Source organism: Martes martes (assembly GCF_963455335.1).
Source record: "Martes martes genome assembly, chromosome: 2".
NCBI classification, from domain to species: Eukaryota; Metazoa; Chordata; class Mammalia; order Carnivora; family Mustelidae; genus Martes; species Martes martes.
In genome coordinates, this window is record NC_137889.1 from 99896183 (window position 1) to 99922968 (window position 26786).

At 39.8% G+C, this 26786-nt stretch overlaps 1 protein-coding gene across 3 annotated transcripts; it reads right to left on the minus strand.

Annotated features, from left to right (window-relative positions):
- Nucleotides 1–745: 745 nt before the first annotated feature.
- On the minus strand, nucleotides 746–15302 carry ADH5 (alcohol dehydrogenase 5 (class III), chi polypeptide). 3 transcript variants are annotated; one of them, XM_080796256.1, is made up of 9 exons: nucleotides 15250–15302; nucleotides 11772–11873; nucleotides 9805–9946; nucleotides 9192–9279; nucleotides 5284–5503; nucleotides 4872–5132; nucleotides 3837–3972; nucleotides 1224–1362; nucleotides 746–1087 (listed from the first exon to the last, which is right to left on the minus strand). In XM_080796256.1, exons 1-9 carry the CDS (start codon nucleotides 15259–15261, stop codon nucleotides 1063–1065), a joined length of 1125 nt encoding a protein of 374 aa, XP_080652382.1. In that variant the 5' UTR covers nucleotides 15262–15302; the 3' UTR covers nucleotides 746–1062. The 3 variants fall into 3 exon arrangements, with proteins under 3 accessions (XP_080652382.1, XP_080652384.1, XP_080652383.1); XM_080796258.1 differs by having other exon boundaries at nucleotides 15111–15262; XM_080796257.1 differs by having other exon boundaries at nucleotides 15043–15256.
- Nucleotides 15303–26786: the final 11484 nt, after the last annotated feature.

The following is a 26786-nucleotide window of genomic DNA, read 5'->3' on the forward strand; positions in this document are numbered from 1 at the left end:
TCATTTGGACAGCAGGTAAATTACGTTATTTCGTATAACTGAAATACTATATAGCACAGTATTAAAAACAGCATGACATGGATTCATCATACAATAATGAGTAAAAAATGAAAGCTGCAGAATGAGACAGTATCAGGTTTTCAATACCAAAGACTAGAAGGTTAATGGATATGTATAAAGTATAACAACATGCATGAAGAGTGAAAAACACCAAATTCTGGGTGGTGAGGAAAGGATGTGGGCAGGTATTTCACAAGAAACCTCTGGAGAGGAAAGGCAATGTGATCTAGAATTGGAAAAATGAAAAAGTATCTGGAAACTTTGAAATTCAGTATATATTCTTAATATGCTTGAAAGTTCATAGAGCTACCACCAATACACACACACCTTCTGCCCAGAGGGTAGTTTAATGAAGTTTAGTGCCCACTGTGGGCCAGATGCCATACTAGGAACTGGGAGAGTAAGTCTGAACAAGGCATGGTTATCTGTTCTCAAGAATGTACTCTCACAGAGGCTGACCTGGGTTCTGATTAACTTTGCCCCTGATGGTGAGGGAAATCTGTTCTTTAGTAAATGGGCCAGAGACTTAAAAGTTAAGCAAAAATTACTGAGGATGGAAGAAGGCAAGGTTCAGATACTCACCACTGCCCTGTTTCCTCTAGCTTTCCTTTAAAGAATGAAGATAATGGGGACAGGAACCATGAGAATGAATTCAGCATAAAAGAGAGATGAAAACATCTACACATATGCAGAACTTATTTTTATTATGTTGGGATATTCCTTAATGAGCTGGCAATTACTCATGTGAAGGAGAGTTGAGAAATCAGATTTATGACTCTAATATTAGTCTTGTCCTTGATTAGAGATTTATGAATTATACAAAAAATACTGCCTAAAGTAGGTTGCTCTAGAAGTAGCAGTAGAGAAGGCCTAGAAGGTCTAGAATGTCTAAGAGGCTGTGAACTTGGAAGATCTTCTCCCTGCTTGTCTGGCTGTTCCAGCTGGACCACAAGACTTAAGCACAAGGATGAACTGTTGAATTTAAAGCTTTCTCTGTTGAATTTAAAGCTTTACAACAGTTCGAATGCTGTAAGAGAAGGAAACAATAAATAGGTTTTAAATAGTATCTTTGAAGACCACTAAAACTATTTTTTTTAACCCTCCCTCCATAAACCCTAAATCATTACTACATTTTATAATATATACCCAAAAAGGAAGCTTACCTCTTTCCTGCATGCATCAGTTCAAAGGCTTCATTAATTTGGTCAAAAGACAGATTATGAGTCACAAATTCATCAACTTTTATCTTTTTGGACATATATTCAGACACCAACTTTGGGACACTTTCCACACTCTTCCATCCTAAAAGAAATCATACATCTATTAATTCTCCCAACAAATCTTTAGAGTATGCTTATTACTTAGTGGGTGACAGACATTTAAGAGAATAAGTTTTATCATGAATTAAAAGGGAATGAAGACCTTCAAAATCAGCAGAGAGGAGGAAGAATTTAATGTTTGTCTTTAGTTAAGAAAATAGTAAATGCCTTCTGAGTATTTTCCTTTTTCTGTATTAAGATTTACTAAAATCTCATTAAGTTTTTAGCAAATTGAGACAAAATTTTAAACTGCCTAGGACAGAACTCTGGAAATTTTACAACAAACTTATTTAGGTCCACAAAAGAAAGATTTCTATAATCGTGAAATTCAAGGAAGAATAAAACTGATGTGATACATGACTTTATTCCTTTGGTTTTAAATTTAGCAATGAAATTAGGGATAGCATCTCACCCTAGAAAACTGTGAAACTGAAAACAAAAGTGGGAAATTTTTAGCTATTTAAGATTTTAAACAAAATCAGGGGCTTCAGTCTTTCACTTACGCTGAAAGATGCAATAAAACGACAAAGAAGCCTCTCCACCTTTTAAACTAGGGACACTTTGTAGCTTGTTTCAAACCACTTTTGAGCCTTTTCCAAATCTCCCTCTTTATATCTTCTACCAATTACTCTTCTCCTAAGAATTATGGGGCTTTTTCTTGGTCCTTTAAGAACAAAAAATTGTGTGTGTGTGTGTGTGTGTGTGTGTGTGTGTATAATATTGATTGTAGGCTCCATGCCCAACATGGGGCTTGAACTCATGACCCCGAGATCAAGAGTCACATGTTCTTCCCACTGAGCCAGCCAGGCACCCCCTTCTTTCACCTTTAAGTCTCCTGGTAACTGAGACAAGTACAGCCACCACTACTCTAGACCAAAACTTCTATTTTCATCTGTGGGTCATATTTTAACAACACCCATTGGGCCCCAGTGCTCCAGTTTATTTCCCAACCAGCATGTGCTGGGAGGATGAGGCTTCAGTGAGGGGTTAGGATCAAACCCCAGGCTCAGTCTCCCAGGCTTAGAATGTCCTTTCAAATGCAAATAAGAACCTGGGAGGATGTGTGACCTCAAAAGTCTATTCTAAGACACTCAAGTGAGGCATATATCTAGTTGGAAAGGCAAGTTTAGTCAGCTTTATATTTTTTTCTTAATAGAAATCCTTTATTTATTTTAAGATTTTTTATTTCTTTCAGAGAGAGCAAGACAGAGAAAGAGAGGGAGCTCACCTGAGCAGAGGGAGAAAGATAATCTGCAAGCAGAACTGAGCTGAGCCCAATGTGGGGCTTGATCTCACAACCCTGAGATCATGACCTGAGCTGAAACCAAGAGTCAGACACTTAACTGACTGTACCACCCAGGCGCCCCTTGACATCTTTTTATGGTGAATTCTACAGTACAAAGACAGAAAACTTTGGCCAGACTCATCATACTTTCTGATCTTTTCCTTGGGCTTCAAACAAGTGGACATAATACGGACAATGGGGATCTTAAGAGACACTTCGTTAAATACAGATTAAAAACTCATGCTATGTGATTTTTCACCCCTAAAAGAATGGTAAGAATGTGTGTGTGTGTGTGTATTTAAAAACCTGTAAAAACTTAAGATTTCATTCATTCATAATTGTTGGGATATAAAAGCATGATTTGTGCTTCTTAGCTGAGCAACCACGAAAAAGATGGAAATGACTTTTCAGCATTCTACCAGTAGTTAGGCAACCCCAACCAATCATGTACTTTTTAGGATCACAAAAGGGAAAAATGATCAGTCTGGCAACTTTTCAATTCTATTATAAAGTTTGGTCTAAAATAGTATTTTCAGGGGCGCTCAGTCATTGAGCGTCTGCCTTCATCTCAGGTCAAGATCCCAGGGTCCTGGGATCGAGCCCTGCATTGGGCTCCCTGCTCGGCAAGAAGCCTGCTTCTCCCTCTCCCACCCCCCCTGCTTGTGTTCCCGCTCTCGCTGTCTTTCTCTGTCAAATAAATAAATTTTTAAAAACCCCAGTATTTTCACGTTAAGACTTTGTATTGGTTACCGCTGCTGAAGTCAGTACTATGTAGACAGAGGTATGATCACATCCAGTGACAGCTGCACTCGGGAAAGAGTAGAAATGCCAACAATTAAGTCCAGAGCATAACAGTGTGGCTGACACTGTTGTTTGTGTATCCTGGAACCAACTCCTCACTCCTGCCTGACCCCAACTATTTCCTTATCAACAGGATACTGACTATGTGTGCAGAATGTGATCTTGTGCTTCACAGGAAGGTGAGCATCTCCCCAGCCCCAGGGTGAGTACTGAATGAATGTGAAACCCTCCCATTACAGTAACTATGCAACAACTTGTGATGAGAAGGTAGTCTATGAAAATTCTTGTTAAAACAAATAAAAATTAGGTTGGGATTAAAATTCTGCCAATGGAAACAACAATAGAGAAAATGTGCTCATCCACTGAATTACCTCCAAAAGCAGTGCCTTTCCACGTGCGGCCTGTTACCAGCTGAAATGGGCGAGTGGAGATTTCTTCACCAGATGCAGCTACTCCAACTACAACGCTGACACCCCAGCCTTTGTGGCAGGCCTCCAGCGCTGCTCTCTGCAGGCAGAGGTAGGACCAAATCACAGAGGTCAGTGCATCTGGCTGAGAATATCAGCAAAATAGCTTTGGGGGGAGAGAGTGGTAGCTCAGAGCTTTTTAAGAAAATCACAACAAAATGATCATATTGAATATTTAGTAAATGTAATTTCATTCAACAGTATTTTTTAAAAAATTATTAACCTGGATAAATATTAACACAAAATGAAAGAATTTAAAGCTTTTATTTGCTGTCTAGTTTTTTTTTTTTTTTAAAGATTTGATTTATTTGACAGAGAGTGAGCAAGCAAGCACACACAAACAGGGAGAGCAGCAGGCAGAGGGAGGAGCAGGCTCTCTGTTGAGCAGGGAGCCTGACATGGGGCTCCTTCCCAGGACTGTGGGAACATGACCGGAGCCAAAGGCAGATGCTCAACAGACTGAGCCACCCAGGCGCCCCCTGCTGTCTAGTTTTTAAAATAAATCCTAGTTCAAAATTCTAAAGACTTTAATAAAGGAAGCCGGTGGAGAATAGTGATACTCCTGCTAAGTATCAACTTTGTGTGAAGGAGGTGTCATTACTGGCTGCATTTTACACAAGAGGAAACTGAGTTTTAGAGAAGCTGTTGCTTGAGGTTAGTAAAGTGGATGTATAGCTAACCCCTGAACAACACACAGGGATTGGGGCACCCACCCCTCCGTGCAGTCGAAAATGCACACATAACTCCCCCCAAATTTAACTAATAGGCTACTGTTGACTGGAAGCCTTACTTATAATAATAATTCATAATATTTATAAAATATAAAATAATAATTTATAATAATATAAACAGTCAATTAGCAAATATTTTGTGTATTATATGCTCTATTCTTACAATAAAGCTAGAGAAAAAAAAAGGAATGAAGTGAAACATACCTACCATGACTTTTACATTACCAATGCACTCGAAGGAATAGTCCACACCCCCATCAGTCATTTCAATGAGCACTTCCTGGATGGGTTTACTGAAGTCCTGGGGGTTAATGCATTCAGAAGCTCCAAATTCCTTGGCCCTTGCAAATTTATCTTTATTGATGTCCACACCAATGATCCGGGATGCACCAGCCACCTTACAGCCCATGATGGCTGCCAATCCAACTCCTCCTAGGCCAAAGATGGCACAAGTAGAGCCAGGTTCCACCTAACAGTAAAGACAGTCTATTAGGTACTCATTGCACAAGTATCAAGGAAATCACTAGGTTTCTTACATACCAGGCCAAGTTCACTATTCTAACAAAGCTCTGTTTTATCAAATAAGAAGGCAGAAGCTAAAATCCAGGCCAATGTCTTACCTTGGCAGTGTTCACAGCAGCGCCATAACCAGTTGAAATGCCACAACCCAGAAGGCAGACTTTATCCAAAGGTGCTAAAGGATCAATTTTAGCAACAGAGATATCAGCCACAACTGTATATTCAGAAAACGTGCTGGTTCCCATGTAATGTAAAATTGTCTTTCCTTTGCAAGTAAATCTGCTAGTACCATCTGGCATTAATCCTTTCCCCTGAGTAACTCTAAAGAAAAATAAAAAAGGAAAAGGGCAGGGTAAAATCAGGTTTCCCAAAATGCACAGGAAAATCGATTTTAAATATGACAGAAATGTGTGCTATGACCCCAAGTCTAATTTAAAAAAAAAAAATATTTCAGAGAGAAAAAGAAGACAGCACACACGTGCCAGAGAGAGCACTTGCACACGTAACCAGAAGGGGCAGAGAGAAAGGGAGAACTCAAGCAGACTCTGTGCTTAGCACGGGAACGTGATGTGGGGCTCATTGCACGACCCTGAAATCATTACCTGAGCTGAAAACAAAAATCAGACACTTAATCAACTGTGTCACCCAGGTGGTCCCTAAAGTCTAATTTCTAATGCATTTGTTAATAATTTAGCACCTTACAGCAATGCCTTTTTAAGGAAACTTAAGAAAGACCATTTGCCAACATTCAATATCCTTCTGGATCTTACTGTTGGTATTGAAATAAATTTAACAGATACAACTTACGGCAGATGAAATAATTTTAAAATTCCATCATAAAACTGTGAGCAAATATAACTTCTGAAAGCACAGAGCCAAAGCCAGAATCTATACAAGGAGAGATTATGAGCAATTATGCAGATCAGGTGATGAAAATAGATAGCCACATTGGCTAATTTAGATCTTTCAGGAGGCTTGTTTTTTCAAAACGGTCCGCAAGGATTCAAGTTATCTTTCTTTCTCTGGTTTTTTTTTTTGTTTGTTTTTGTTTTTGTTTTTTTGGCCTTTGTAGTTGGTAACACTAATGAAGGATTAAAAAAAAAAACCTCACAAAGGCCACCAGTATGATAAATGGTATCAAAAGTTATTTTTGACATTCTAAATAGCTAGGTAATGTAATGGCCTGCTTAGGAGTACAGGCCCTAAGTCAAACACAGTTGGGTTCAAACCCTGTGTGATCTTGGGCCAGTTAATTAACCTTTGCGCCTTAGTTTCCTCACTAGAAAATGGAGAGAAACAATCGTTATTTTCCTTACAGATTGTTATAAAAATCAAATGAGCATTCGTAAAGCATTAGTATTGTGCTTGGCACAGGGACAATACTAATAAATATTTAATAAATTAATAAATTATTTAATAAATATTTGTTGTTTTTAGTAAAAACAATGTACTGTAATTTGATATACATTCTTAAGCTAATCTTTTGGAATACACAGAATAAACAAGTACACAGATGAAGAGAAAAAGGATTGCCTCTAGACATAAGAGCAAATACATTCCCTTGGAGAGAAAAATAAGACCAGAAACAAAAAACCATGTGACAAAACTCTACCACAAATAACTTCTATCTTTAAGAGAACAACTTAAGTTTGTTTAGCCTTCCTTAATGTAAGAAATCACTCCCAGAGGAGTTTCTTTAACAAAAGGTGACATGGGATACATTTTATGCTTTGAAAGGACTTGTCCCTCTAAAAAGTTACAGACAGCCACAAAAAGTCCATTACCATTATTATACTTGATAGGTCCCAAGCTTTTAGACAGTGTTTGAAATTATCTTTCAAAACAAGATTTGTTTTGGTTCTAGCTTTGCCAAAACTAATTGGACGTATGTTATAAAGTAAATGGAATCTTGTTTCCCAAAAATATAAGCTAATTTTAGCAATGGCACTAGAAAACAAATATGAGAACACATGGATTTTCCATATATGACTCAATCTTCTAGGTCATGGACACAATTCCAATGTGTGTGTGGGGGTGTGTTCCCTCACACACAACACTGAACAATTCTTGGACACAGCAGGGTCCAAGAATTCAACTCAATTCTGACACCGGCTACCTGGATTCTCAGGGTCTGAGAATTCAACTCAATTCTGACACCAGCTACCTGGAGAGCCATTAGGTTCCACAGATTAAGGACTCAGTCCTGTAAGACTGCCCCTACCCTTTGCTTCAAAAGCCAGTTGCAAGCTCCAGGCTGTTACAAGGGCCTTTTTTTTTTTTTTTTAAAGATTTTATTTGAGAGAGAAAAGAGTATGTGCAGGTGCTTGTGTGCACATGACTCAGGGGAGGGGCAGAGGGAGAGGCAGAGAATCTCAGACTTGGTGCCAAGTGCAGATCCTGACATGGGACTCGACCCCACAACCTTGAGATCACGACCTGAGCTAAAACCAAGTGTAGGAAGCTCAACTGACTGAGCCACCCAGGTGCCCCATGGAACCTATGCTTCTGATCCAGAGGCTACAGATTGGAGGTTCCAAAGACTTCCTCCTTAGGTTCTTTTAATTTTCCAGAGCAGCTCACAGAACTCATGGAAACACTTCTGTTATTAAAGGATATGATAAAGAATATGAATCAACAGCCAGATGAAGAGATGCACAGGAGGTATGGGAAAAAAATGAGGAGCTCCCACATGCTTTCCAGGTATGTCACTCTCCCCAGTCTCCATGTGTTCACTAGCCCCAAAGCTCTCTGAACCATCCTTTTGGGGTTTATGGAAGCTTAATTATAGTCATGGTTGACACTGGCTGTTGGCTGATTCAACCTCAGTAGCCCCTTTTCCTCTACCAATGGCCAGGCTGTCCATAGGTTTCCTGACGGTTTTCCAAAGGTCACTTTTACTAATAAGATAAAGTCACCTTCATAGCCCACATCACAAGAAATTTAGTTTTAGTAGCTATGAGCCAGAAACCATGGCAGAACACCAAATACGTATGAGAAATATAAATTTGGTCATCTAAATGAAATCACGGTATTACACTCAGCAATTCCAATCTTAGGAAAATACCCAAGAGAAAGTAGTGCATGTATTCACTAAAAGATATGCACAAGAATGTTTACAGTGGCATGAGCCATGACAGCCCCAAACACTGAAGAAGCAACTTAAATGTCCATCAACGGGGGAATGGCTAGAGATAAATGAATGAAATATGGCAGAGCAACAAAAAGAACTGATGCACAGAGCAACCTGGATACATCTCATTGACATTCTGAATGAAAGAAACCAGAAAAAGAGCACACAGTATGGGATTCTACTTATATGAAGTCCTGTAGCAAACGAAATGAGAACAGTGGTTCCCTTTGAGGGAGGCAGGTACTGACGTGGAAGGGATACGAATGACTCCATAGGGTGCTGGAAGGGTTCTCGATCTTAATCTAGGTGGATATAGGTGTGTATACACATAACAATTCATGGAGCTGTACACTTAAGATTTATAGACTAAGTATTTTATTATATATGTTCTACCTCAAGAAGAAGGAAAAAAAAGGGTGAATACACGGAGATCTTAAATTGCCTCAAAATAGAGTTAAGTGCTGCTACCTTACTACAATAAAATAACCACCTTTTTCTGTGTAGTAAGGGGTTATGTTATCTCTCCTAGTCTTCCTAGTAACCTATGAGTTTTATTACTTGGATCTCATGGACAATAAAATGGCTCTTTAAATGGTTTCATTTAATTTCATAAGCATGTCCCTCCTTAATGTATATTCTGGCAAATTTAGCCTAGTGTTACGGAAGGAGAATGGGTTCAGAAAATTCTGTTTTATCTAATAGTTATGATATTGGGTAAACCACTTAATTTCTGAGTCTTAATTTTCTCATCCATGAAAGTGGGGATATGAGTGGTAAGATTGCCATAAGGCTGAAATGAAATAATGCAGGTAGAATATTCTGTATATACTGCCACACGATTACTTATTATTTTAAGAAAAAAATCACAAAGATACTAACCTTATCTTCTGGCAAAGGTTTGTTTTAGGGTTTAGACAAAATTTGCATTCTCCACACTGTGGGATGTAAAGTGGGATGACAGTATCACCTGGGAAACAAATGCAAAGACATTCTCCTGAATAGGGAGCCTCTGTTTCTAAATGGATACATCAGCCCCTGTAAATTCCCACTCCTGTCAACTCGCGTGGCTTTCCAAATTAACAACTTCCACTTAGAACATAACCTACACAGCATCATTCAGACACCACTGACTATACAAGAAGTGCAAGTTTTCAAAATTTTGATTGAAATGAAGCTCTTAAAATTGTAACTGGAAAACACGGTCGTGGGCTTTGAAATACCAATTCACTGCTGAATCTTCAAAAATTCTTGTATAATTGGTCAAAACTGGCTTTGGGAATAAACAGTTTCAGAAGAACAGTAGTCTGCAAAATCCAAAAGAAAAAACTCTCCAGTATCTGTACTTCCCAGATAAGGAATGAAATCGTTCTTGACAAATGACTCAGGTGATAATCTGTTCATGAAGAAACAATGTATAGCTTATTGGAAATATAATTTCCTTGCAGAAATTAGTTGAAATTATGAAATCAAGTGGTTCAAATATCTTCCTTACCTGCCCTCAGCTTAGTAACTCCTTCACCAACACTTTCCACAATTCCAGCACCTTCATGTCCCAGGATCACTGGAAAACTCCCTTCAGGATCAGCCCCACTCAGGGTATAGGCATCGGTGTGGCAGACTGCAGTGGCAATAATCTAACAGGATATTAAAGAGCATTTATGTGTGTTTGCATGCAATTCAGAGTGAGATACAGGTCAAAGGCAAGGCATTTTTAATACCGTATTTCACTGATTCTAAGACACATTTCTTTGATATTTTAATCTCTTTAAAAATCAGCATGTGCTTATAATCTATGGCCTCTTAACAATTAGAACTGACAGCATTTTTTAGTGATCCATAAAAGTAATGGTGTGTTTATACGCAAAGGAAATGGTTTTTCTGTCTCCTTTCCAGTGCAGGCTAGCAAGAGCAGGTAAACATGGTGACTTTATGGGACCTGTGCCTTCAGATACAGAGAGGAACATGACCCGTGTGCAAAGCAGGTGGAGCCCACTTCACTGATGGGATCCTCCTGACTGTTGACAATTGTGATTTCTAAGGAGGTATTTCTGAAATATGACAGGCTACTTATTCTGAGCCCAAACTCAGAGCTTTTAGTGAAACTGACTCCCTTTTCAGCAACCACACACAATTTCTACTTAAATAATCCTTTATTCCTATCTCTCTGGTTTTTAAAAAGTAGCTTATCTTTCAAAGCACTAAAAGCACAAGAAAGAAATCTGGGAGGGGTGCCTGGGTGCTTCAGCTGGAAGAACGTTTGCCTTCGACTCAGGTCATGATCCCAGGGTCTTGGGATCGAGTCCTGAGCCAGACTCCATCCAGCCCCATATTGGGCTCCCTGCTCAGCGGGGAGTCTGCTTCTCTCTCTCCCTCTGCCACTCCTTCTGCTTGTGCACACACACTCTCTCTCAAATAAATAAAATCTAAAAAAAAAAAAAAAAAAAAGAAAGTGTGGAATGTTTGTATTTATGTTTCTCTGTTTCTCACCTATATACCTGCTATTTGTTAGTAGCTTCCTATCGCTCTACAGCTCATCTTAGTACATCCCAGGACACATTTTCTTTTTCAGTAGCAAAATCACAATCAGGTTAATTTCTGAACTTAAGGAAAAACGTCTAAGCCCTGTAAGATTTCAGATTCCTGGGTCCAAGTTGAATGGGATCTTGAAAAGTTACTTGGCCCTGGGCTCCTCCACTTGGTATTTGATCCCTGGGAGCATGAGCGTTTGGAGGTGACATGGGGAAGGTATACTCCAGTTCACAGCAAAAAAAACCAAAAAAAAACAAAACTTACTTTTCTAGAATGTTAGTTTTACTCAGTGGTCACTACTTTGGAGTATTAATTTTGCATCAAAACAACGGAGTAGCATGCTAAAAATATCCAGGTGACTGCCTTGTGCAACAGCCTTCTCTCCATGGGGATCTTCCTTTCTCTGCCACAGCAGAGGCTGAGTAGGACTAGACTGAACCCCTGAACCCCAGCCTTGCCTGCAAGGGTCAGTACATTTTAAAGCTCTCTAAGCAAGCGGATTTCACTTGGCTGTTGCTCCAGTTAAATCAGGAGCCTCTTCCCAAATCTTATTTAAAATCTTGTCTAACAACTGAAGACCATTTCTACCTCTGTTTCTAAAGGTCTTCATAAATTTTAAGTTATGGGATCAGGAGAAAGGGGAGCATCTTACAAATTCATCTTAAACACAGGCTACAGAAGGTAAGTTGCAATAATCCAGTGATCCGTGGGGAAGGCTGCTGAGTTCAGCTCAACATCAAAGCAAAAAAGACGGAGAGGAGTGTTGCAAAAGCGAACTGGGTAAAATAAGAGGAAGATGTGATTCTAAGGTTGGATGACTTTCGATACCTTCTCCTTGATACTGGCCTTTGGGATTTATCCTCAGAGGATTCACCTACCCAGAGACCTAATTTTAAGTCTTCTCTTTCAGGGCCTTAGATGTATCATTACCTTAATTCGAACTTCATGAGCCTTTGGGGGTGCCACCTCTACCTCCTCTATGGAAAGAGGCTTTCCTGCCTCCCAGGCAACTGCAGCCTTGCACTTGATAACCTGAAATGGGGAAAAAAGAGAGCACACTGTTTATCCTCCTGCACTAATAATGAACTACGTATTAGTTAATTTAGGTCCTGAGGAATGCTAATCTTATAAAGTATATCACACACAAAAACTCTACACCCTGAAGTGATAGGGAGAACTATTTTGCATGTTTTTAGATTTCATATAAATAATGTTCATGGAAAAAATTTAATTGAGATGACCACATGGTCAGATATAAAAGCCTCTTTTGGTTAAGAATTTTTGTTAATCAAATACTTAATGGCCTTCTACAATGCATAGGGGCGCCTGGGTGGCTCAGTGGATTAAGTGTTTGTCTTTGGCGCAGGTCAAGATCTCAGGGTACTGGGACTGAGGTCCATGTCGGGCTCCTGGCTCAGCAGGGAGTCTGCTTGCTCTTCTCCTTTTGCCCTTCACCCCCACTTGTGCTCTCTCCCTCACTCTGCTAATAAATAAATAAAATCTTAAAAAAAAAAAAAAGAATACACATTCCAAGACAATCTGATTCAGTAGGTCTGGCATAGGATCCAAGGACTCTGAATGCTTAACATATACCCTAGAGGATTCCTCTAAGGCTGGTTTAAGCTGACACTGGTTTAGTGCAAAACTGCAAAGTGGGAAGAAGCATAAGGAATAACAGAAGGCAGGAACTTTAAAATACTACATCTACTCCTTTTAGCTGTTCTATACAAATACAGTAGCCACTTGCCATGTGTGTTACTGAGGAGCTGGAAAATGGCCAGTCTGAACTGATACAAACTGTAAGTGTAAGAGTTACCCAGATTATGAAGACTCAGTACAAATAAAGTAGAAATATTTTAATATTTAAAAAATATTAATTATATATCATGATAGTAACTTGAATACAGTAGCTCTTCCTTATCTGTGGAGGATACATTCTCAGACTCTCAGTGGATATCTGAAATTATTATGTTTTTCCTATACAAATATACCTGTGATAAAGTTTAATTTATTAATCAGGCACAGTAAGAGATTAACAATGATAATAAAGTAGAACAATTATAATAAGTTATGTGAATATGGTCTCTCAGAATATCTTATTGTACTGTTATGTAGTCACCCTTCTTGTGATGGTGTGATGCCTACATGATGCCTACATGATGTGACATGGAGTGATGTAGGCACTGTGATGTAGTGTTAGGCTACTAGTGACCTTCTGACAATAGGTCAGAAAGAAGATCACCTGCTTCTGGACTGTAGGTGACTTTGGGTAACTGAAACAGTGGATAAGGCAGGGCAGGGGGTGGTGTGGATTACTGTATAATGGATTAAATTTTTAACCAATTTTAATGTGGCAACTAGAAAAATAAAAATTACATATGGGACTTGTATTGTATTTCTATAGCATAGCATTGCCTTAGAAATTCTAGTCAGTACACTCCTCCTTTACCAGAGAATCAGGTGTAATGAGGAGAGTTTAAACATTTTTTTTAATTGAAGTATGGTTAACACTGAATATTATATTAGTTTCAGGTGTACAACACAGTGATTTGATGTTTATATACATAAGGAAATGATCACCACAGTAGGTCTAGTTATCATCTGTCACCATACAAAGTTATTGCAATATTTTCTTGACTTTATTCTAAATGGTGTACTTCACATTTCCATGACTTCTTTATTTTATAAGTGGAAGTTTGAACTTCTTAATCTTCCTCACCCATTTTGCCACCTCCCCAACCCTGCAGGAAAGTTTTGATTAGTTCACATAATGCTTATGAAATCTGTTGACAGAATAAAGGTTGCAAACTGCTGGGTTTATAGGAGACAGACTTGAAAGTCAACAATTCCAAGTGTAAGTTAAAGGGAGAGGCATAAAGTGCTACAGAATGCACAAAACGGAGAAAGAGTTAATTAACTTTGGTTGGTGGGTTTGAAAAAACTTCACTTTTAACTAGGATACCAAAGGATGAGAAAGAGTTACAAATAGTGATAAAACACCTATAATTACAAAAAGCTATTGTGAGAAGTAACTGAAAATGAAGTCCCTAAAACAGTCCTTGGCATTGTGTAGCTTCGCAATAATAAATCAATATTTATTAGTAGCAGTAGAACAAAGACTGGAGGAAAAGGAGAGTTGAACTACATGGAGAGATGAATGGCTTGTGTAAACTGGTGAGGCTGGAGATTACTGCTTTTAAAATTAAAGTGTAGATATTAAATCTGATGGTCAAAAAATTCAGACATTGTATTAGAATCTGTTTCCAACTCAATGGATCATTAAAGCTCAAAACAAAGTCCTAAAGGTCAAATTTGGAAAAGTCATGGATCCTAGAGAACTTAAGCAACATGAATAAATAATTCACCTATAATCTAAGTTTTTGTGCCCCTTCCCCTCATTTCAGGAATGTTTGAAAGATTAACCTTTTCCTTTCAATGACGATTCTAAGCAAAAAAGGCTCCACCGCAAATCCACAATTGCCCTACTTCAACAACTGAACTATCACAGGATCATAATTTCTCACCTTCTTCCAATAAAGGCACTTGGTAATAAGGATAAACAACTTGCCAACTTGTTAAGTCTAAAAGATTGTCTACAGCTTACCGTTTTGTCTCAACTTTAACATTTAAGGTCCTAAATCTTTCTAGAAAATTTCTAAAGTTTGCAAAACATTAAAACACCAAGTAACTTTTAATTATCCATGGTATTCGTATATTTCTGCCTTTCTTTATTGTCTAATGCATATTTCAGGAACCTAGAATAGTCCTTGCACAGGAGCATACCTGGACCGGAATCTTGGCTACCTTAAAGTGACCACTAAGCACGCCAAACCTCTAAGCCTCAATTTTTGGTCTGTAAAATGGAGACAATACCCCGCAGAAGTGTCACGGGAGGATTAAAAGGATATAAACTTCTGGTGCCTTAAATGCTCAAAAATGTTACTACTGAAAGGGCTCTAGCAGTCTTCCCCAAATACATTCTTTGGTGTCACCATCATTGTTCAATTATGAATTACAATCATGAAACACAGCTATCGTAAGGGTTAGACGCACAGGTTCTGCTACCTGCCAACTATGACTCCAGGCAAGCTAGTTATTGTAGCATTTGCAAAGCACAAATGCTCCTAAACCACTTCTAGCAGGAAACCGCGCCCTCCCCCCCCCCCCGCCCCCGTCTCCGCAGCCCTAGAAGCAGCAAGACCTTTTCAAGAAAGGAGCCAAACAAAGATTCTTTCCCTTCCTTCCCGCAGAGCAGCTCGCCCCAGGCACCGTTTCGGATCCGGCAGCGCAAGCCCGTCTACGGGCCGAGACCCGCGCTCCCCTCGCAGTCAGCGGCCGGGTTCCATCTTACGCTTTCCCTCTGTCCCTTCCTTCCTTGGAGTCGGTCGCGCGACACGGGAAGGCCTACCTGGCTCGCCATTACCTCGGGCTCAGTCAGCGAGGGGCGGACATCCGGGGTGGGACCCACGGTACCGGGCACGTGGGCGGGGCGTGCGCCGGGCGCTGGGGGCGCGGCGTGGGCGGGCCGTGCTCCTGGCGTGGTCCCGCCTTCGCCTGCACCGGGGGCGGAGCGTGAATGCGGGGCTTGCTAGGTCTTCTTTGGTTGCGAGGGGCGGGGCCTGAGCTGGGCGGGGCCTGAGCTGGACGCGGCAGACGGTGTAGGACGCGCCCACGTGGTTTCAGCTCTGAAGTTGGAGGGGTTTCGCGAGGCAGTCAGGCTGGATGTGGAATATCTGTGCCTGGAAGGGGTTTTCCCTCTGTAACTTTTAGCCCAGGCAGCGTAGATAAGGCTTATGAAGGACAGAGATGGAATGTGAGGAACCAGGAATTTAACTGGAAGCACGTGAGAAACAGGACTGCCCCATTTTGTGCTCCTTCTACACACTACTTGTGCGCTGCGTCTTGAGATGACAACATGAGTAAGATCCAGCCCTTCAAAGGACTCTTCAATGGAGCGGGGAAACTGAGCTTTGAGGACAATGGTAAAGGGGACACAAAGGACGTACCCATTCGGGAAGCTTCCCAGGCTCTATTCCAGCTGTTCGTGAAGGGCGAATAGAAGTTTTGGCGGTTAGTAGGATGCGGGGAGAGAATTTTGTGAGGAGGGGCACGAGTGAGTGTAAAGCCTCCGGAACGTGGATGTATTTGATGTGGTGTGGTTTAGGAGTGGCCAGAGTGGAGAAAGAAGGAAGGTGGAGTATTTGCCAGTTTCTCTTAAACTCTGTTGTGAATGCTGATTTTTTTTTTTTTTTAAATAGCTCTACCAGACCACTCTCTTCCTTTGCTTCATGGTCTTTTTCGTGGCTCTTTTTGCTCAGTATGTATCTTCAGTGCTGCCGATCTAAAAAAAAAAGTTTCTGTCAAACGACTTTCCCTTCACTCCACTCTCACTTACACCATGGCTTTTAACTTATTTTTATGTAAGGACAGCTTCTAGGTTATGAATAAGGATGGCTGTGGTGAACTCCAGGTGTGGGCATAGAACTGACTACTAGACATCTGTCTGTCTCCATTAGGGTATCTCCTAATTATCTCAAAGTCGACTTCTTCGAAACTCATTTTGTCATCTTTTCTTCTTAATCTTCCTTCTGTGTGTGTGTGGCACCACCATCCTCCTCTCCCCTCCCCTCCCCATCTCCCTTCCCCACTCCTCTCCTCTTTAAAAGATTTTATTAATTTATTTTTGGGAGAGAGAAGTAGAGAGAAAGAGAGAGCACCAGTGGGGGGGAGGGGCAAAGGGAGAAGCAGACTACCCACTGAGCAGGGAGCATGATGCGGACTCAATCCCAGGACCCTGGGATCACGACCTGAGCCACAGGCAGATGCTTGACGTACTGAGCCACCCAGGCACCCCCACCTTCTTGCTCCAAGCCAGAAATCTGGAAACTGCAACTTCTCCCAGACACTCATTGCCTGCATTCAAAATGTCACCAAACGCTAAATACCTCTTACATCTTGTGCCTCCTCCTTCTCTCTCTCTCCATCCCCCCCAATCTGTCTCTTTCCATCCCCCACCCCCCACTGCTGCTGCCTTAGTTTGTGCTGTCATCATGTCTTACAGGGTTTCTGAAAAAGCCTCCCATCTGATGTCTTTGTTGTCAGGCCCCTGAGTCTAATGCATTTCTGACTAATGACCCCTTAGCGATCTTTCTGAAACATACACCAATTCATGCCATTTTCTTTCACCTTTAATAGCTTTTGAATCCTAGTTATCTCTATATGCTTATTTTCTGCTCTTAAACCACACAAGTCTCATTCCAATCTTATGGAACATTTGCATTTTCTTAAAAGGACTGTTCTCTTTCTTGATTCCAAGCCTTTGTATATAATAGAACTTTTGCCTGGAATGCAGTGAAAGAATGCTTTTAGCAAAGACTTAATGTTCTTTTCCCTATAGTTATATTGTCTATCTTCTGGGAAGAGGCATTTGCATTTTTGTGATACCTTCCTAGTTTGCTAGTTTCTGGTCTGACATATAAGGGGATTGAAAGTTGTCAGTTCATCCTAACGAGTAAAAAACTGAACTGAGAAATCAAAAACTCTTCTTAGATCTGTCAGAGAATTGAGAACTCAGGGTAAACCAATGACCCCAGAATTGGAGTTGGACAAATACAGAAGATGACAACTTGTTGGAGCAAAAACCCACCTCTGGGGGAACCAGTACTGGTATTGGAAAATATGAAGTGTAGTTGATGAATTGCTGGAGGCTTAGTGTGGATAAGTCTGAGAATTAACTCCAGAGAGATCTAGTCATTTGTGGAGGTGGGGGCGTTCCCTCACACTTTTGTGACTTCAGGGAGTGTGTGGGGCTAGGCCTATCAGTGGGCTATCAGAATTGAAATAGGGTCTTGGGCAAGCTGCTCAGTGGGAAGGAAGGGAAGAAAGTTTTGTTTTGGCTCCTTCCTTGAACCTAATGGAAATGAAAGCACAATAAATTTGTGGCAGGTAGTGAAAGCAGTGCTTATAGGAAAATTTATAGCTTTGAATGTATATGTTGGAAAAGAAGAAAGATAAAAATCAATTTGCTAACATTCTCCATTAGGAAAGTAGAAAAGAACATATTAAGTCCAAAGTAAGCAGAAGAAAAGAAATAATAAAATTTAGAGTAGAAATCAGTGAAACTGGAAACTGGAATCAGTTGAGAAACTCAACAAAAGCAAAAGCTGGTTCTTTAAATAGACTAATGAAATTGATAAGCCTTTAGCCAGACTAATTAAGAACAAAGAGAGAAACACAAATTACTAATATCAGAAATGAAAAAGGGACATTGCTACAGATATCATGGACACCCAGAGGATAATAAAGTAATATGTGAACAACTGTATAATTACAAAGTTGTTAACCTAGATCAAATGGACAGTTCCTTGAAAGACACAATCTGTTTAAAACTCACACAAGAAAAAATTGGTTATTAGAAAAAACATATCTATTAAAGAAATTGAATCAGTAATTAATAGCCTTTCAAAACAGAAAACTCCAGGTTCAGACGGGATCACTGGTGAATTCTACCAACTGTTCAAGGGAAAGATTATGCCAATTATCTATAATCTTTTTCAGAAGATAGAAGCAGAGGAAGATAAATATTTACTAATTAATTCTATGAGGCCAGCATTACTCTAATACCAAATTTAGACAAAGTCTTTACAAGAAAAGAAAACTACAGACCAATATCTCATAAACAGAGGTGCAAAAATTCTCAACAAAATATTATTAGATTGGTTACAACAACTTATAAAAAAAGTTATATGGCTTGACCAAGTGGGATTTATTTGAGGTGTGCAAGGCTCATTCAACATTTGAAGATCAATTAACATAATCTGTCATATCAACAGGCTAAAGGAAGAAAAATCATGATCATATCAATAGATGCAGAAAAAGCATCTGATAAAATCTAACACCCACTTATGATAAAAACTCTCAGGAAACTAGGCATAGAAGAGAATTTGCTCAGCTTGATAAAGAACATCTACAACAAAACTACAAGTAAAAATATAATTAATGAAGAGAAACTAAAGGATGTCTTGCTAAGATCAGGCACAAGGCAAGGATGTCTTCTCTCACCGCTCCTTTCCAATATCATGCTGGAAGTCCTAGCTAATGCAATAGGACAAAATAAAATACAAGGTATAGTGATCGACAAGGAAGAGATAAAACTATTCACAATTGACATGATTCCCTATGTAGAAAATCTGAAAGAATCTACATAAATCTCCTAGAACTGCTGATTATAGCAAGTTTGTGGGGTACAAGGTAATAACCAAAAGTCAATTACTTTCCTATATACCAGCAATGAACAAATGGAATTTGAAAATAACACAATGCCATTTATGTTTGCTTATGAAAAAATGAAATACTTAGGTATAAACCTAACAAAATATGTTCAATATCAATATGGGGAGAATTTGCAAAACTCTGTTGAAAGAGATCAGACAAGAACTAAATAAATGAAGAGATACTCTGTGTTCATGGAAAGACTCGATATTGTCAATATGTCAGTTCTTTCCTACTTGGTCTATAGATTCAACACAATTCCAGTCAAAATCCCAGCAAATTATTTTGTAGATATCAACAAACTTACTTTAAAGTTTATATGGAGAGGCAAAAGAGCCAGAGTAAGTCAACATAGTGTTGAAGGAGAAGAGCAAAGTTGGAGGATTGACACTATCCAACTTCAACACTTACTATAAAGCTATAATAATTGGGACAGTAGGTTTTAAGCAAAAAATAGACAAATGGATCAATAAAACAGAATATAGAGTCCACAAATAGACCCTGTGAATATAATGAATGATCCTTGACTATAGCAAAGAAAATATGCAATATACAATACAGGAAATACAGTATTTTATTTTTTTAAAGATTTTATTTATTTGTCAGATAGAGAGAGAGGGAGAGTGCACACAAGCAGGGGAAGGAGCAGGCAGAGGGAGAGGCAGGCTTCCCGCTGAGCAGGGAGCCTGATGCAGGACTCTATCCCAGGACCCTGGGATCATGACCTGAGCCAAAGGCAGGTGCCTAACCTGCTGAACCACTCAGGTGTCCCAAATACAGTCTTTTAAAAAATGGTGCAGAACAACTAGATATACACTGCAAAAAAATGAATCTAGGCACAGACCTTCATCCCTCTTAGAAATTAGCCCAAAATAGATCATAGACCTAAAAGTAAATGCAAAACTATAAAACTTCTAGAAGGTAACATAGGAGAAAATCTAGATCACCTTAGGTATAACAATGATTTTTAAATATAATACCAAAGGTATGATCTATAAAAGAATAATTGATAAGTTGGACTTCACTGAAATAAACTTATGCTCTGAAAGACAGTGTCAAGAGAATGGGACTAGCCGCAGACTGGGAGAAAACATTTTCAGGGCTGTTTGATAAAGGATGATCTTCCAAAATATACAAAGAACTCTTAAAACTCAACAATAAGAGAACTAATAAAGCAACTTAAAAATGGGCAAAAGATTTGAACAAATTCCTCATCAAAGAAGCCGTATATATGGCAGGCAAATACGAAAAGGTATTCGACATTATATGTCATTAGGGAATTGCAAATTAAGACAATAATATGCACTACTACACAACTGTTTGGCCAAAATCCAAAACAGAACACCAAACGTGACAGGAACTCTCATTCATTATTCGTGGGGATGGAAAATGGGATGGCCACTTTGGAAGACATTTTGACAGTTTCTTATAAAACTGATCATATTCTTACCATACAATCCAGCAGTCATATTCCTTGATATTTACCCAAATGATTTTGTTCATAATTTCCAAAACTGGTATATGAATATTTATAGCAGCTTTATTCATAATTGCCAAAACTTAGAAGCAACTGGATATCCTTTAGTAGGTGAATGGATAAATAAACTGTGGTTCATCTAGATAGTGTAATATTGTCAAGTGCTGAACAAGAATGAGCTATCAAGCTCTGAAAAGACTTGGAGGAATCTTCAGTGCATATTACTAAAAGAAAGAAGCCAGTCTGAAAAGTCTACATACTATATAATTCCAGCAATACAACTTTCTGAAACAGACAAAGCTATGGAGACAGTAAAAAAAAAAAAAAAAAAAAAAAAAAAAAAATCAGTGGTTGCTGGGGTTGGGGGGAGGGAGGGTTGAATAGGTGGAATAGAGAAGATTTTTAAGGCTTTGAAATTACTCTGTATGATGATACTGTAATGGTGGATACATCATTACACATTTGTCAAAACACATGGAATGTATAACACCAAAAGCGAACTGTAACCTAGAGTCTGGACTTTGGGTGATAATGATGTGTCAGTGTTCATCAGTTGTAGCAAATGTACCACTATTGTGGGACATGCTGATAGAGGGGCAGGTTGTGTCTGTGTGTGGAGGCAGCAGGTACATGGGAACTCTGTGAATCCTAAAGTTTCTAGAAATAAAGTATATTAAAAAATAGACAGGATTTACAAGTAGATGTGGAAGTCACCTTTACTTTCTATGAGAAGGAAAAATTGATTCAAGGTGAAATCAGAGGCCCTCAGTTTCATTAAGAAATTTGCTAGTGCGGACTAGATGAGAAATAACCTGACCAGGTAGGAGATACGGGTGATGTTTTCCAAATACAAATCGCAAAACAAGCATAGCAGCAAAAGATAGAAGTAATGGGGAACATCAACTTCCAGTCATCATTTAGTTAAATTCTTGATCTATGTATCTTGCCTTCTGTTTCGTCTAGTAGAAGAGAGTAAACAATGATTTACACTGCTAACTTGTACTTAATTCTCTCAGCAAAAAAGTTCAGTTTATGGGCACATGGGTGGTTCAGTGGGTTAAGCCTCTGCCTTCGGCTCAGGTCATGATCTTAGGGTCCTGGGATCGAGTCCTGCATCAGGCTCTCTACTCGGCAGGGAGCCGGCTTCCTCCTCTCTCTCTCTCTGCCTGCCTCTCTGCCTACTGGTGATCTCCCTCTGTCAAATAAATAAATAAATTCTTTAAAAAAAAAGTTCAGTTTATTTTGAACTGAAGGACTTGTTAGGTCACAATAACCCATCATTTTTGACTTTATAATAGCAAATAAGTGTACATAATCAAACATTTCAAAAAGTGGAAGTGTATTTCATAGAGCTCGCAAGAAAGATAAATACTGAACAAATTGAAAGGAGAGTTCACGAAGCCATAACTATTTTCTTCATTTTCAGGGGAACTCTTCCCCCCTTTGCCCCCCCCCATTCTAGTTGACATTGCTTGTGTACATGCTCCATCTGTGAGGCAGAGATAGACAGTGCTATAGACCCCATGAATTGGAACAGAAAATTGAGTTGAAGGAAGCCTCAGATGGGTTTACATGAGAGAACCAAAAGTGGCTGGTACTGATTCTGATAAATTGAAGGTTCCGGAGTTACCTAACAAACCCTTTCTCTTGGGAAACACATAGACATGTAGCATACAGAGAGGATGGATATTTAGTTTGCAGCTACAGATATAAATTGTGTTGTGCAATTTTTCCTGTTATTTTTCAAGACCAACATATATCATAGAATCAGGAGGTCAGTAAGTTCTCAGGGGGCTCTGTGATCCCACATAAGTAAACTTTCTTTGTATTTTTTTTAGGTAATGATACATTAGAAGTTATTCTTTATGGTGAATAACCTGAGCTTATCTTTTCCGGACAGGAACTCTGGAGACTCTGGAAAACCTGACAGGCTGGAGAAGTATAAGGTATAATTTCATATTGTTTCAGTTTTGACTAAGAACTTGAAGGCTGAACAATATAGGTGCCAAAATTACCCTTACATTCTAAGGCAAGGTACTAACCTACCTTATGTAGGACATACTAAGACACAGGCAATTTCTTCTGCCAGCATTAGCTCATCTCTTGTTTCTGAGCTCTGTAAGGGATGGCAAAGACTTCCTGAAGAAGGGCAGAAATAATTAGGAGGGAGGATTTCTTTGGAGAGAGTTGTCAGTGTGCTGTATACGTCCTTCCCACCTTCTGGTGAGGGTGATGGAAGCACTTCCTTCTCATCTGAAGCCAAGAGAAGAAAACCGCTCAAGAAACTTGAAATATATTCTCTGGAACTTGAATAACTCAAGGTCAGGTATCTGAAATAATAATAATAAAAAAAATGTCAGGCTAGAGGCTGGCTAGAGCAGTCTGTTTGGTGGCAGAATGAAGTAGAGGAGAATTTAGTGGAGTCAGACACACAGGTGTGTTTTCCCATGGACCAAATGTGGAGCCTGCAAAGGGATACAGTTGTAGATAATCTTAAAAGAAACTTCACCAAAGAAATCCACCTGGAGAGGGTAGGTGACCCTGGTGGAAGTCAGGGGCTGAAGGCAAAGTCTTAGTTGGCTGGTTGTGTAAAGAATCCAATCTGTAAAGGAATTGTAGGTAGGAGGTCCCTAGTGGGGTAGAGGGTTCTTTGTGAAACCCACAGAAATTCCCCACTCAAGAAGGAATCCAGTATCTCTCTGAAAGGTGCCACACCCAGAAAGTACCAATAACAAATTGCAACAGTAGTTACTGGTCATGTAGAATACAGTCTTTTCCTCCAAATTTCCCCTCCCTTCGAGTCTGAACAATGGAGGAGTTTGAGCAGTAGCTAGCAAGTGGTGGGAGCGATGGAGCTTGAACAGGAGAAGAAGAAAACCCCTTGTTCTTTCCCTACTGCAGATTTCATTTCCTGGGGTAGTTATGGCAGCCAAGCCCGTGGTGGTGGTCCTGTGCCCAGGGATGGTATTGTGGTTCAGTCTGTAGCGTCTGGAGCCTGATCAGATCAGTTCTGCATAGGCTTGTACATAAATTTCAAGCTGTATATCTCTGAAAGTGTTTTCTAGTCCTCTTGATAATACTGTGGCTTATCCAATATCTTTTTTTTTTTTTTAAGACTTTTATTTATTTGACAGAGAGAGGGAGACAGCAAGAGAGGGAATGGGGGAGTGGGCGAGGCAGAAGCAGGCTTCCTGCTGAGCAGGGAGCCTGATGCGGGGCTTGATTCCAGGACCCTGGGATCATGACCTGAGCCGAAGGCAGATGCTTAATGACTGAGCCACCCAGGCACCCTACTACCCAATATCTTTAAAACAAGTTCCTTATCATTTTAAATTAGCCAGAATTGATTTCTGTGACTTGCAAGGAAATCAGTCAAAAACAGTGCTAGGAATTTTGCAAGAAAACAGACCATCAGTGGGTTAATCTGGGTTTAATTATCTGACCTGGTTGAGGCTGAAAGCAGTGAAAATTCAGTTGCTTCTAAAGGAGTAGAGCGTCTCTAGGTATGCAGGGATGGATGAAACAGTTAATTAAAAAATCAACTCTGATTTTCTGGAATGAAGTGAGTAAGTATTGGAGACAATGCCTTGGGGACTACTTAGTTTTTGCTGTAGAAGAGTATTAAAGTGTGTGAGTCATTCAGAGCTAGAGCGGGTAGATGGTTGCTTCTAAAAGTGCTGGACAGTTTTTAGAGTAAGATCCCTTACTTCTTTGGTTAGGTTTATTCCTAGGTATTTTGTGGGTTTTGGTGCAATTGTAAATGGGATCAATTCTTTAATTTCTTTCTTCTTTCTCATCGTTAGTGTATAGAAATGCACCTGATTTCTGTGCATTGATTTTATATCCTGCCACTTTGCTGAATTCCTGAATGAGTTCTAGCAATTTTGGGGTGGAGTCTTCTGGATTTTCCACATAAAGTATCATGTCATCTGCAAAGAGAGAGAGTTTGACTTCTTATTTGTCCATTTGAATGTCTTTTGTTTCTATTTGTTGTCTGATTGCTGAGGCTAGGAATTCTGGTACTATCATATGGTTTCATTCATATTTGGAATATAAGAAACAGCACAGAGAATCAATCATAGGGGCAGGGAGGGGAAACGGAATGGGAAGAAATCAGAGAGGGAGAAAAACCATGAGAGACTCTTAACTATAGGAACCAAACTGAAGATTACTGGATGGGAGGAAGGTAAGGGGATGGGGTAATTGGGTGATGGGCATTAAGGAGGGCATGTACTGGGTGTTATATGCAACTGATGAATTACTCAACTCTACATCTGAAACTAATGATGTATTGTATGTCGGCTAATTGCATTTAAATAAAAAAAAAGAAAAAAGTGCTGGACAGTTTAATGAAAGAGAATGGTAAATCCTGGTTGCTCTGTGATGTCAGGGCTCTCGTTTAGCTGCTCTGCTGTTCTCTTGTTTTTCCTACCATGGTTGTAAGATGGCTGCTACAGTTCCAGCCTCTCATGTCCTTACACAACAGCATCCAAGGGTGGGAAGGAGAAGATCTTCTTTTTCCCCCTTCCTTTTTCTAAAATCAGGGAAGAAATCACTCCCCAAAGCCCTCTAACAGACTTTCCCTTATGTCTTAACAGAATAGAGTCATGTGTCTATCCCACATCAATCACTAGCAAAGGAGAATGGGATTAGACCATTCATAGTGTAACTCTTGGGGCTGAGGGAGACTCCTACTTTCCCTGAGTTCATTATTGCCTGTTTCCGGGATGAAATTGGGGTTCTTTTCATAAGGGAGAAGTGAGGAATGGCTAATGAGCCAGCAACCAGTATGGGCAACACCATCTTTGGGCAGCTCTTACCTATTTATAGTGTGACCTAAAATCTGCCAGCTTTGGTGGAATGTAGAGCAAGAGAAGTCCAGCTGGTCTAGACTACTGGGAGAACAACCTCGATGCTTTCCTTTTATGGACTCAATGTTTTTTTAAGTGTCTGTGTTCTTGTATGGAGTCTATACAAGCTCCAGTAGTAGATCTATGGTGGAAAACCTCGAGTTTTAGACCAAAATCATGCTCTCTTCAGTCCTGCTTATGATTGAAAATGTCTGACTATGACATACTAGGTAATCATGCTTTCTGAATTTCTTACCATGAACTGGGTATATTGAATTAACAGAATTATAAGCCGGGACCTGCCCCAGAAGGATAGCATTATCAAGTGGAATTGTGTGTACAGGGCTGAATCCAAGCAGATCCTGAAGGCCCAGTAAATTGCTGAGCAATTGATTCACACTCCTACTGCACTTCGACTTCCATAAGATCAGTTGTAGAGGTGGAAGAGAATTTCAGCTTTGTTTACAGTGCTCTGCACAATATTCTGGCAGTTGGTAGAGGTAGATTTGGAAAATCTTACAGGAATAGAGAACTTCAAGAGTTACATATATCTCTTTGTTTTTAAAAATTTTTTTAAAAAAAGGATTTTATTTATTTGAGAGAGAGAATACGCAAGAGAGCATGAGCAGAGGGAAGGGCAAAGGGGGATGGAGAGCAGCCACCCCACTGAGCAGGGAACCCCATGTGAGGGACTCTATCCCAGGACCCTGGGATCATGACCTGAGCCGAAGGCAGACGCTTAATCGACTGAGCCCCCCTGGTACCGTGTATATCTCTTTGAGTCTTCTTTGACAGGAGTGAAATGGCTTGAGGTATGGATCTACCTTGATTAATAGGCAGTAATTAGTGATTTGGTCAGATGGTCAGGGACTTTGAAGGAATGAGGTTATAAGATTGGTAATAAGGAAGTCTGGAGAAGAGATATGTGGTTGGACCTTTTGTACTGAGCACGTATGTGAGAAAATTTATGTTTCATGTGAATCTCACCTAAAGTTCTGGTTTTGAAAGAGATTGTCAATTATCAGGTGAACTAGGTGAGCCAGCCTGGGAATATTGTTCAGGTCCCCCAAGTGCTTGCTTAGCCGGCTGATACATGTGGTGCCCGTAGACGTGAGCGTGGGCTCAACAGCAGAAACATTCCTTTCCAGGCATGTTCTGGCTCTGCCACTGCTGAGTGTTCAGACTGATAGTGGTGTCTAACAATGCTGGATCCCTGATATGGTACAAAACCTAAGGGGGACTAGGCAGCCATTCTGTGACAGATTGGTTACATTGGATTCCTTCCACCGTGCAAGGGGCAGGAACTTGTTCTCACTGGGATCAACCCTTATTCCAAATCTAGAATTT

Bases quoted from the DNA above. Each gene is read 5' to 3' on its own strand.
- ADH5 (XM_080796256.1), bottom strand. The intron at 3,973-4,871 runs GTAGGTATGTTT...CTCTGCCTGCAG, and splicing joins TTGGTAATGTAAAAGTCATG to AGAGCAGCGCTGGAGGCCTG. The intron at 1,088-1,223 runs GTAAGCTTCCTT...CTTCTCTTACAG, and splicing joins CTGATGCATGCAGGAAAGAG to CATTCGAACTGTTGTAAAGC.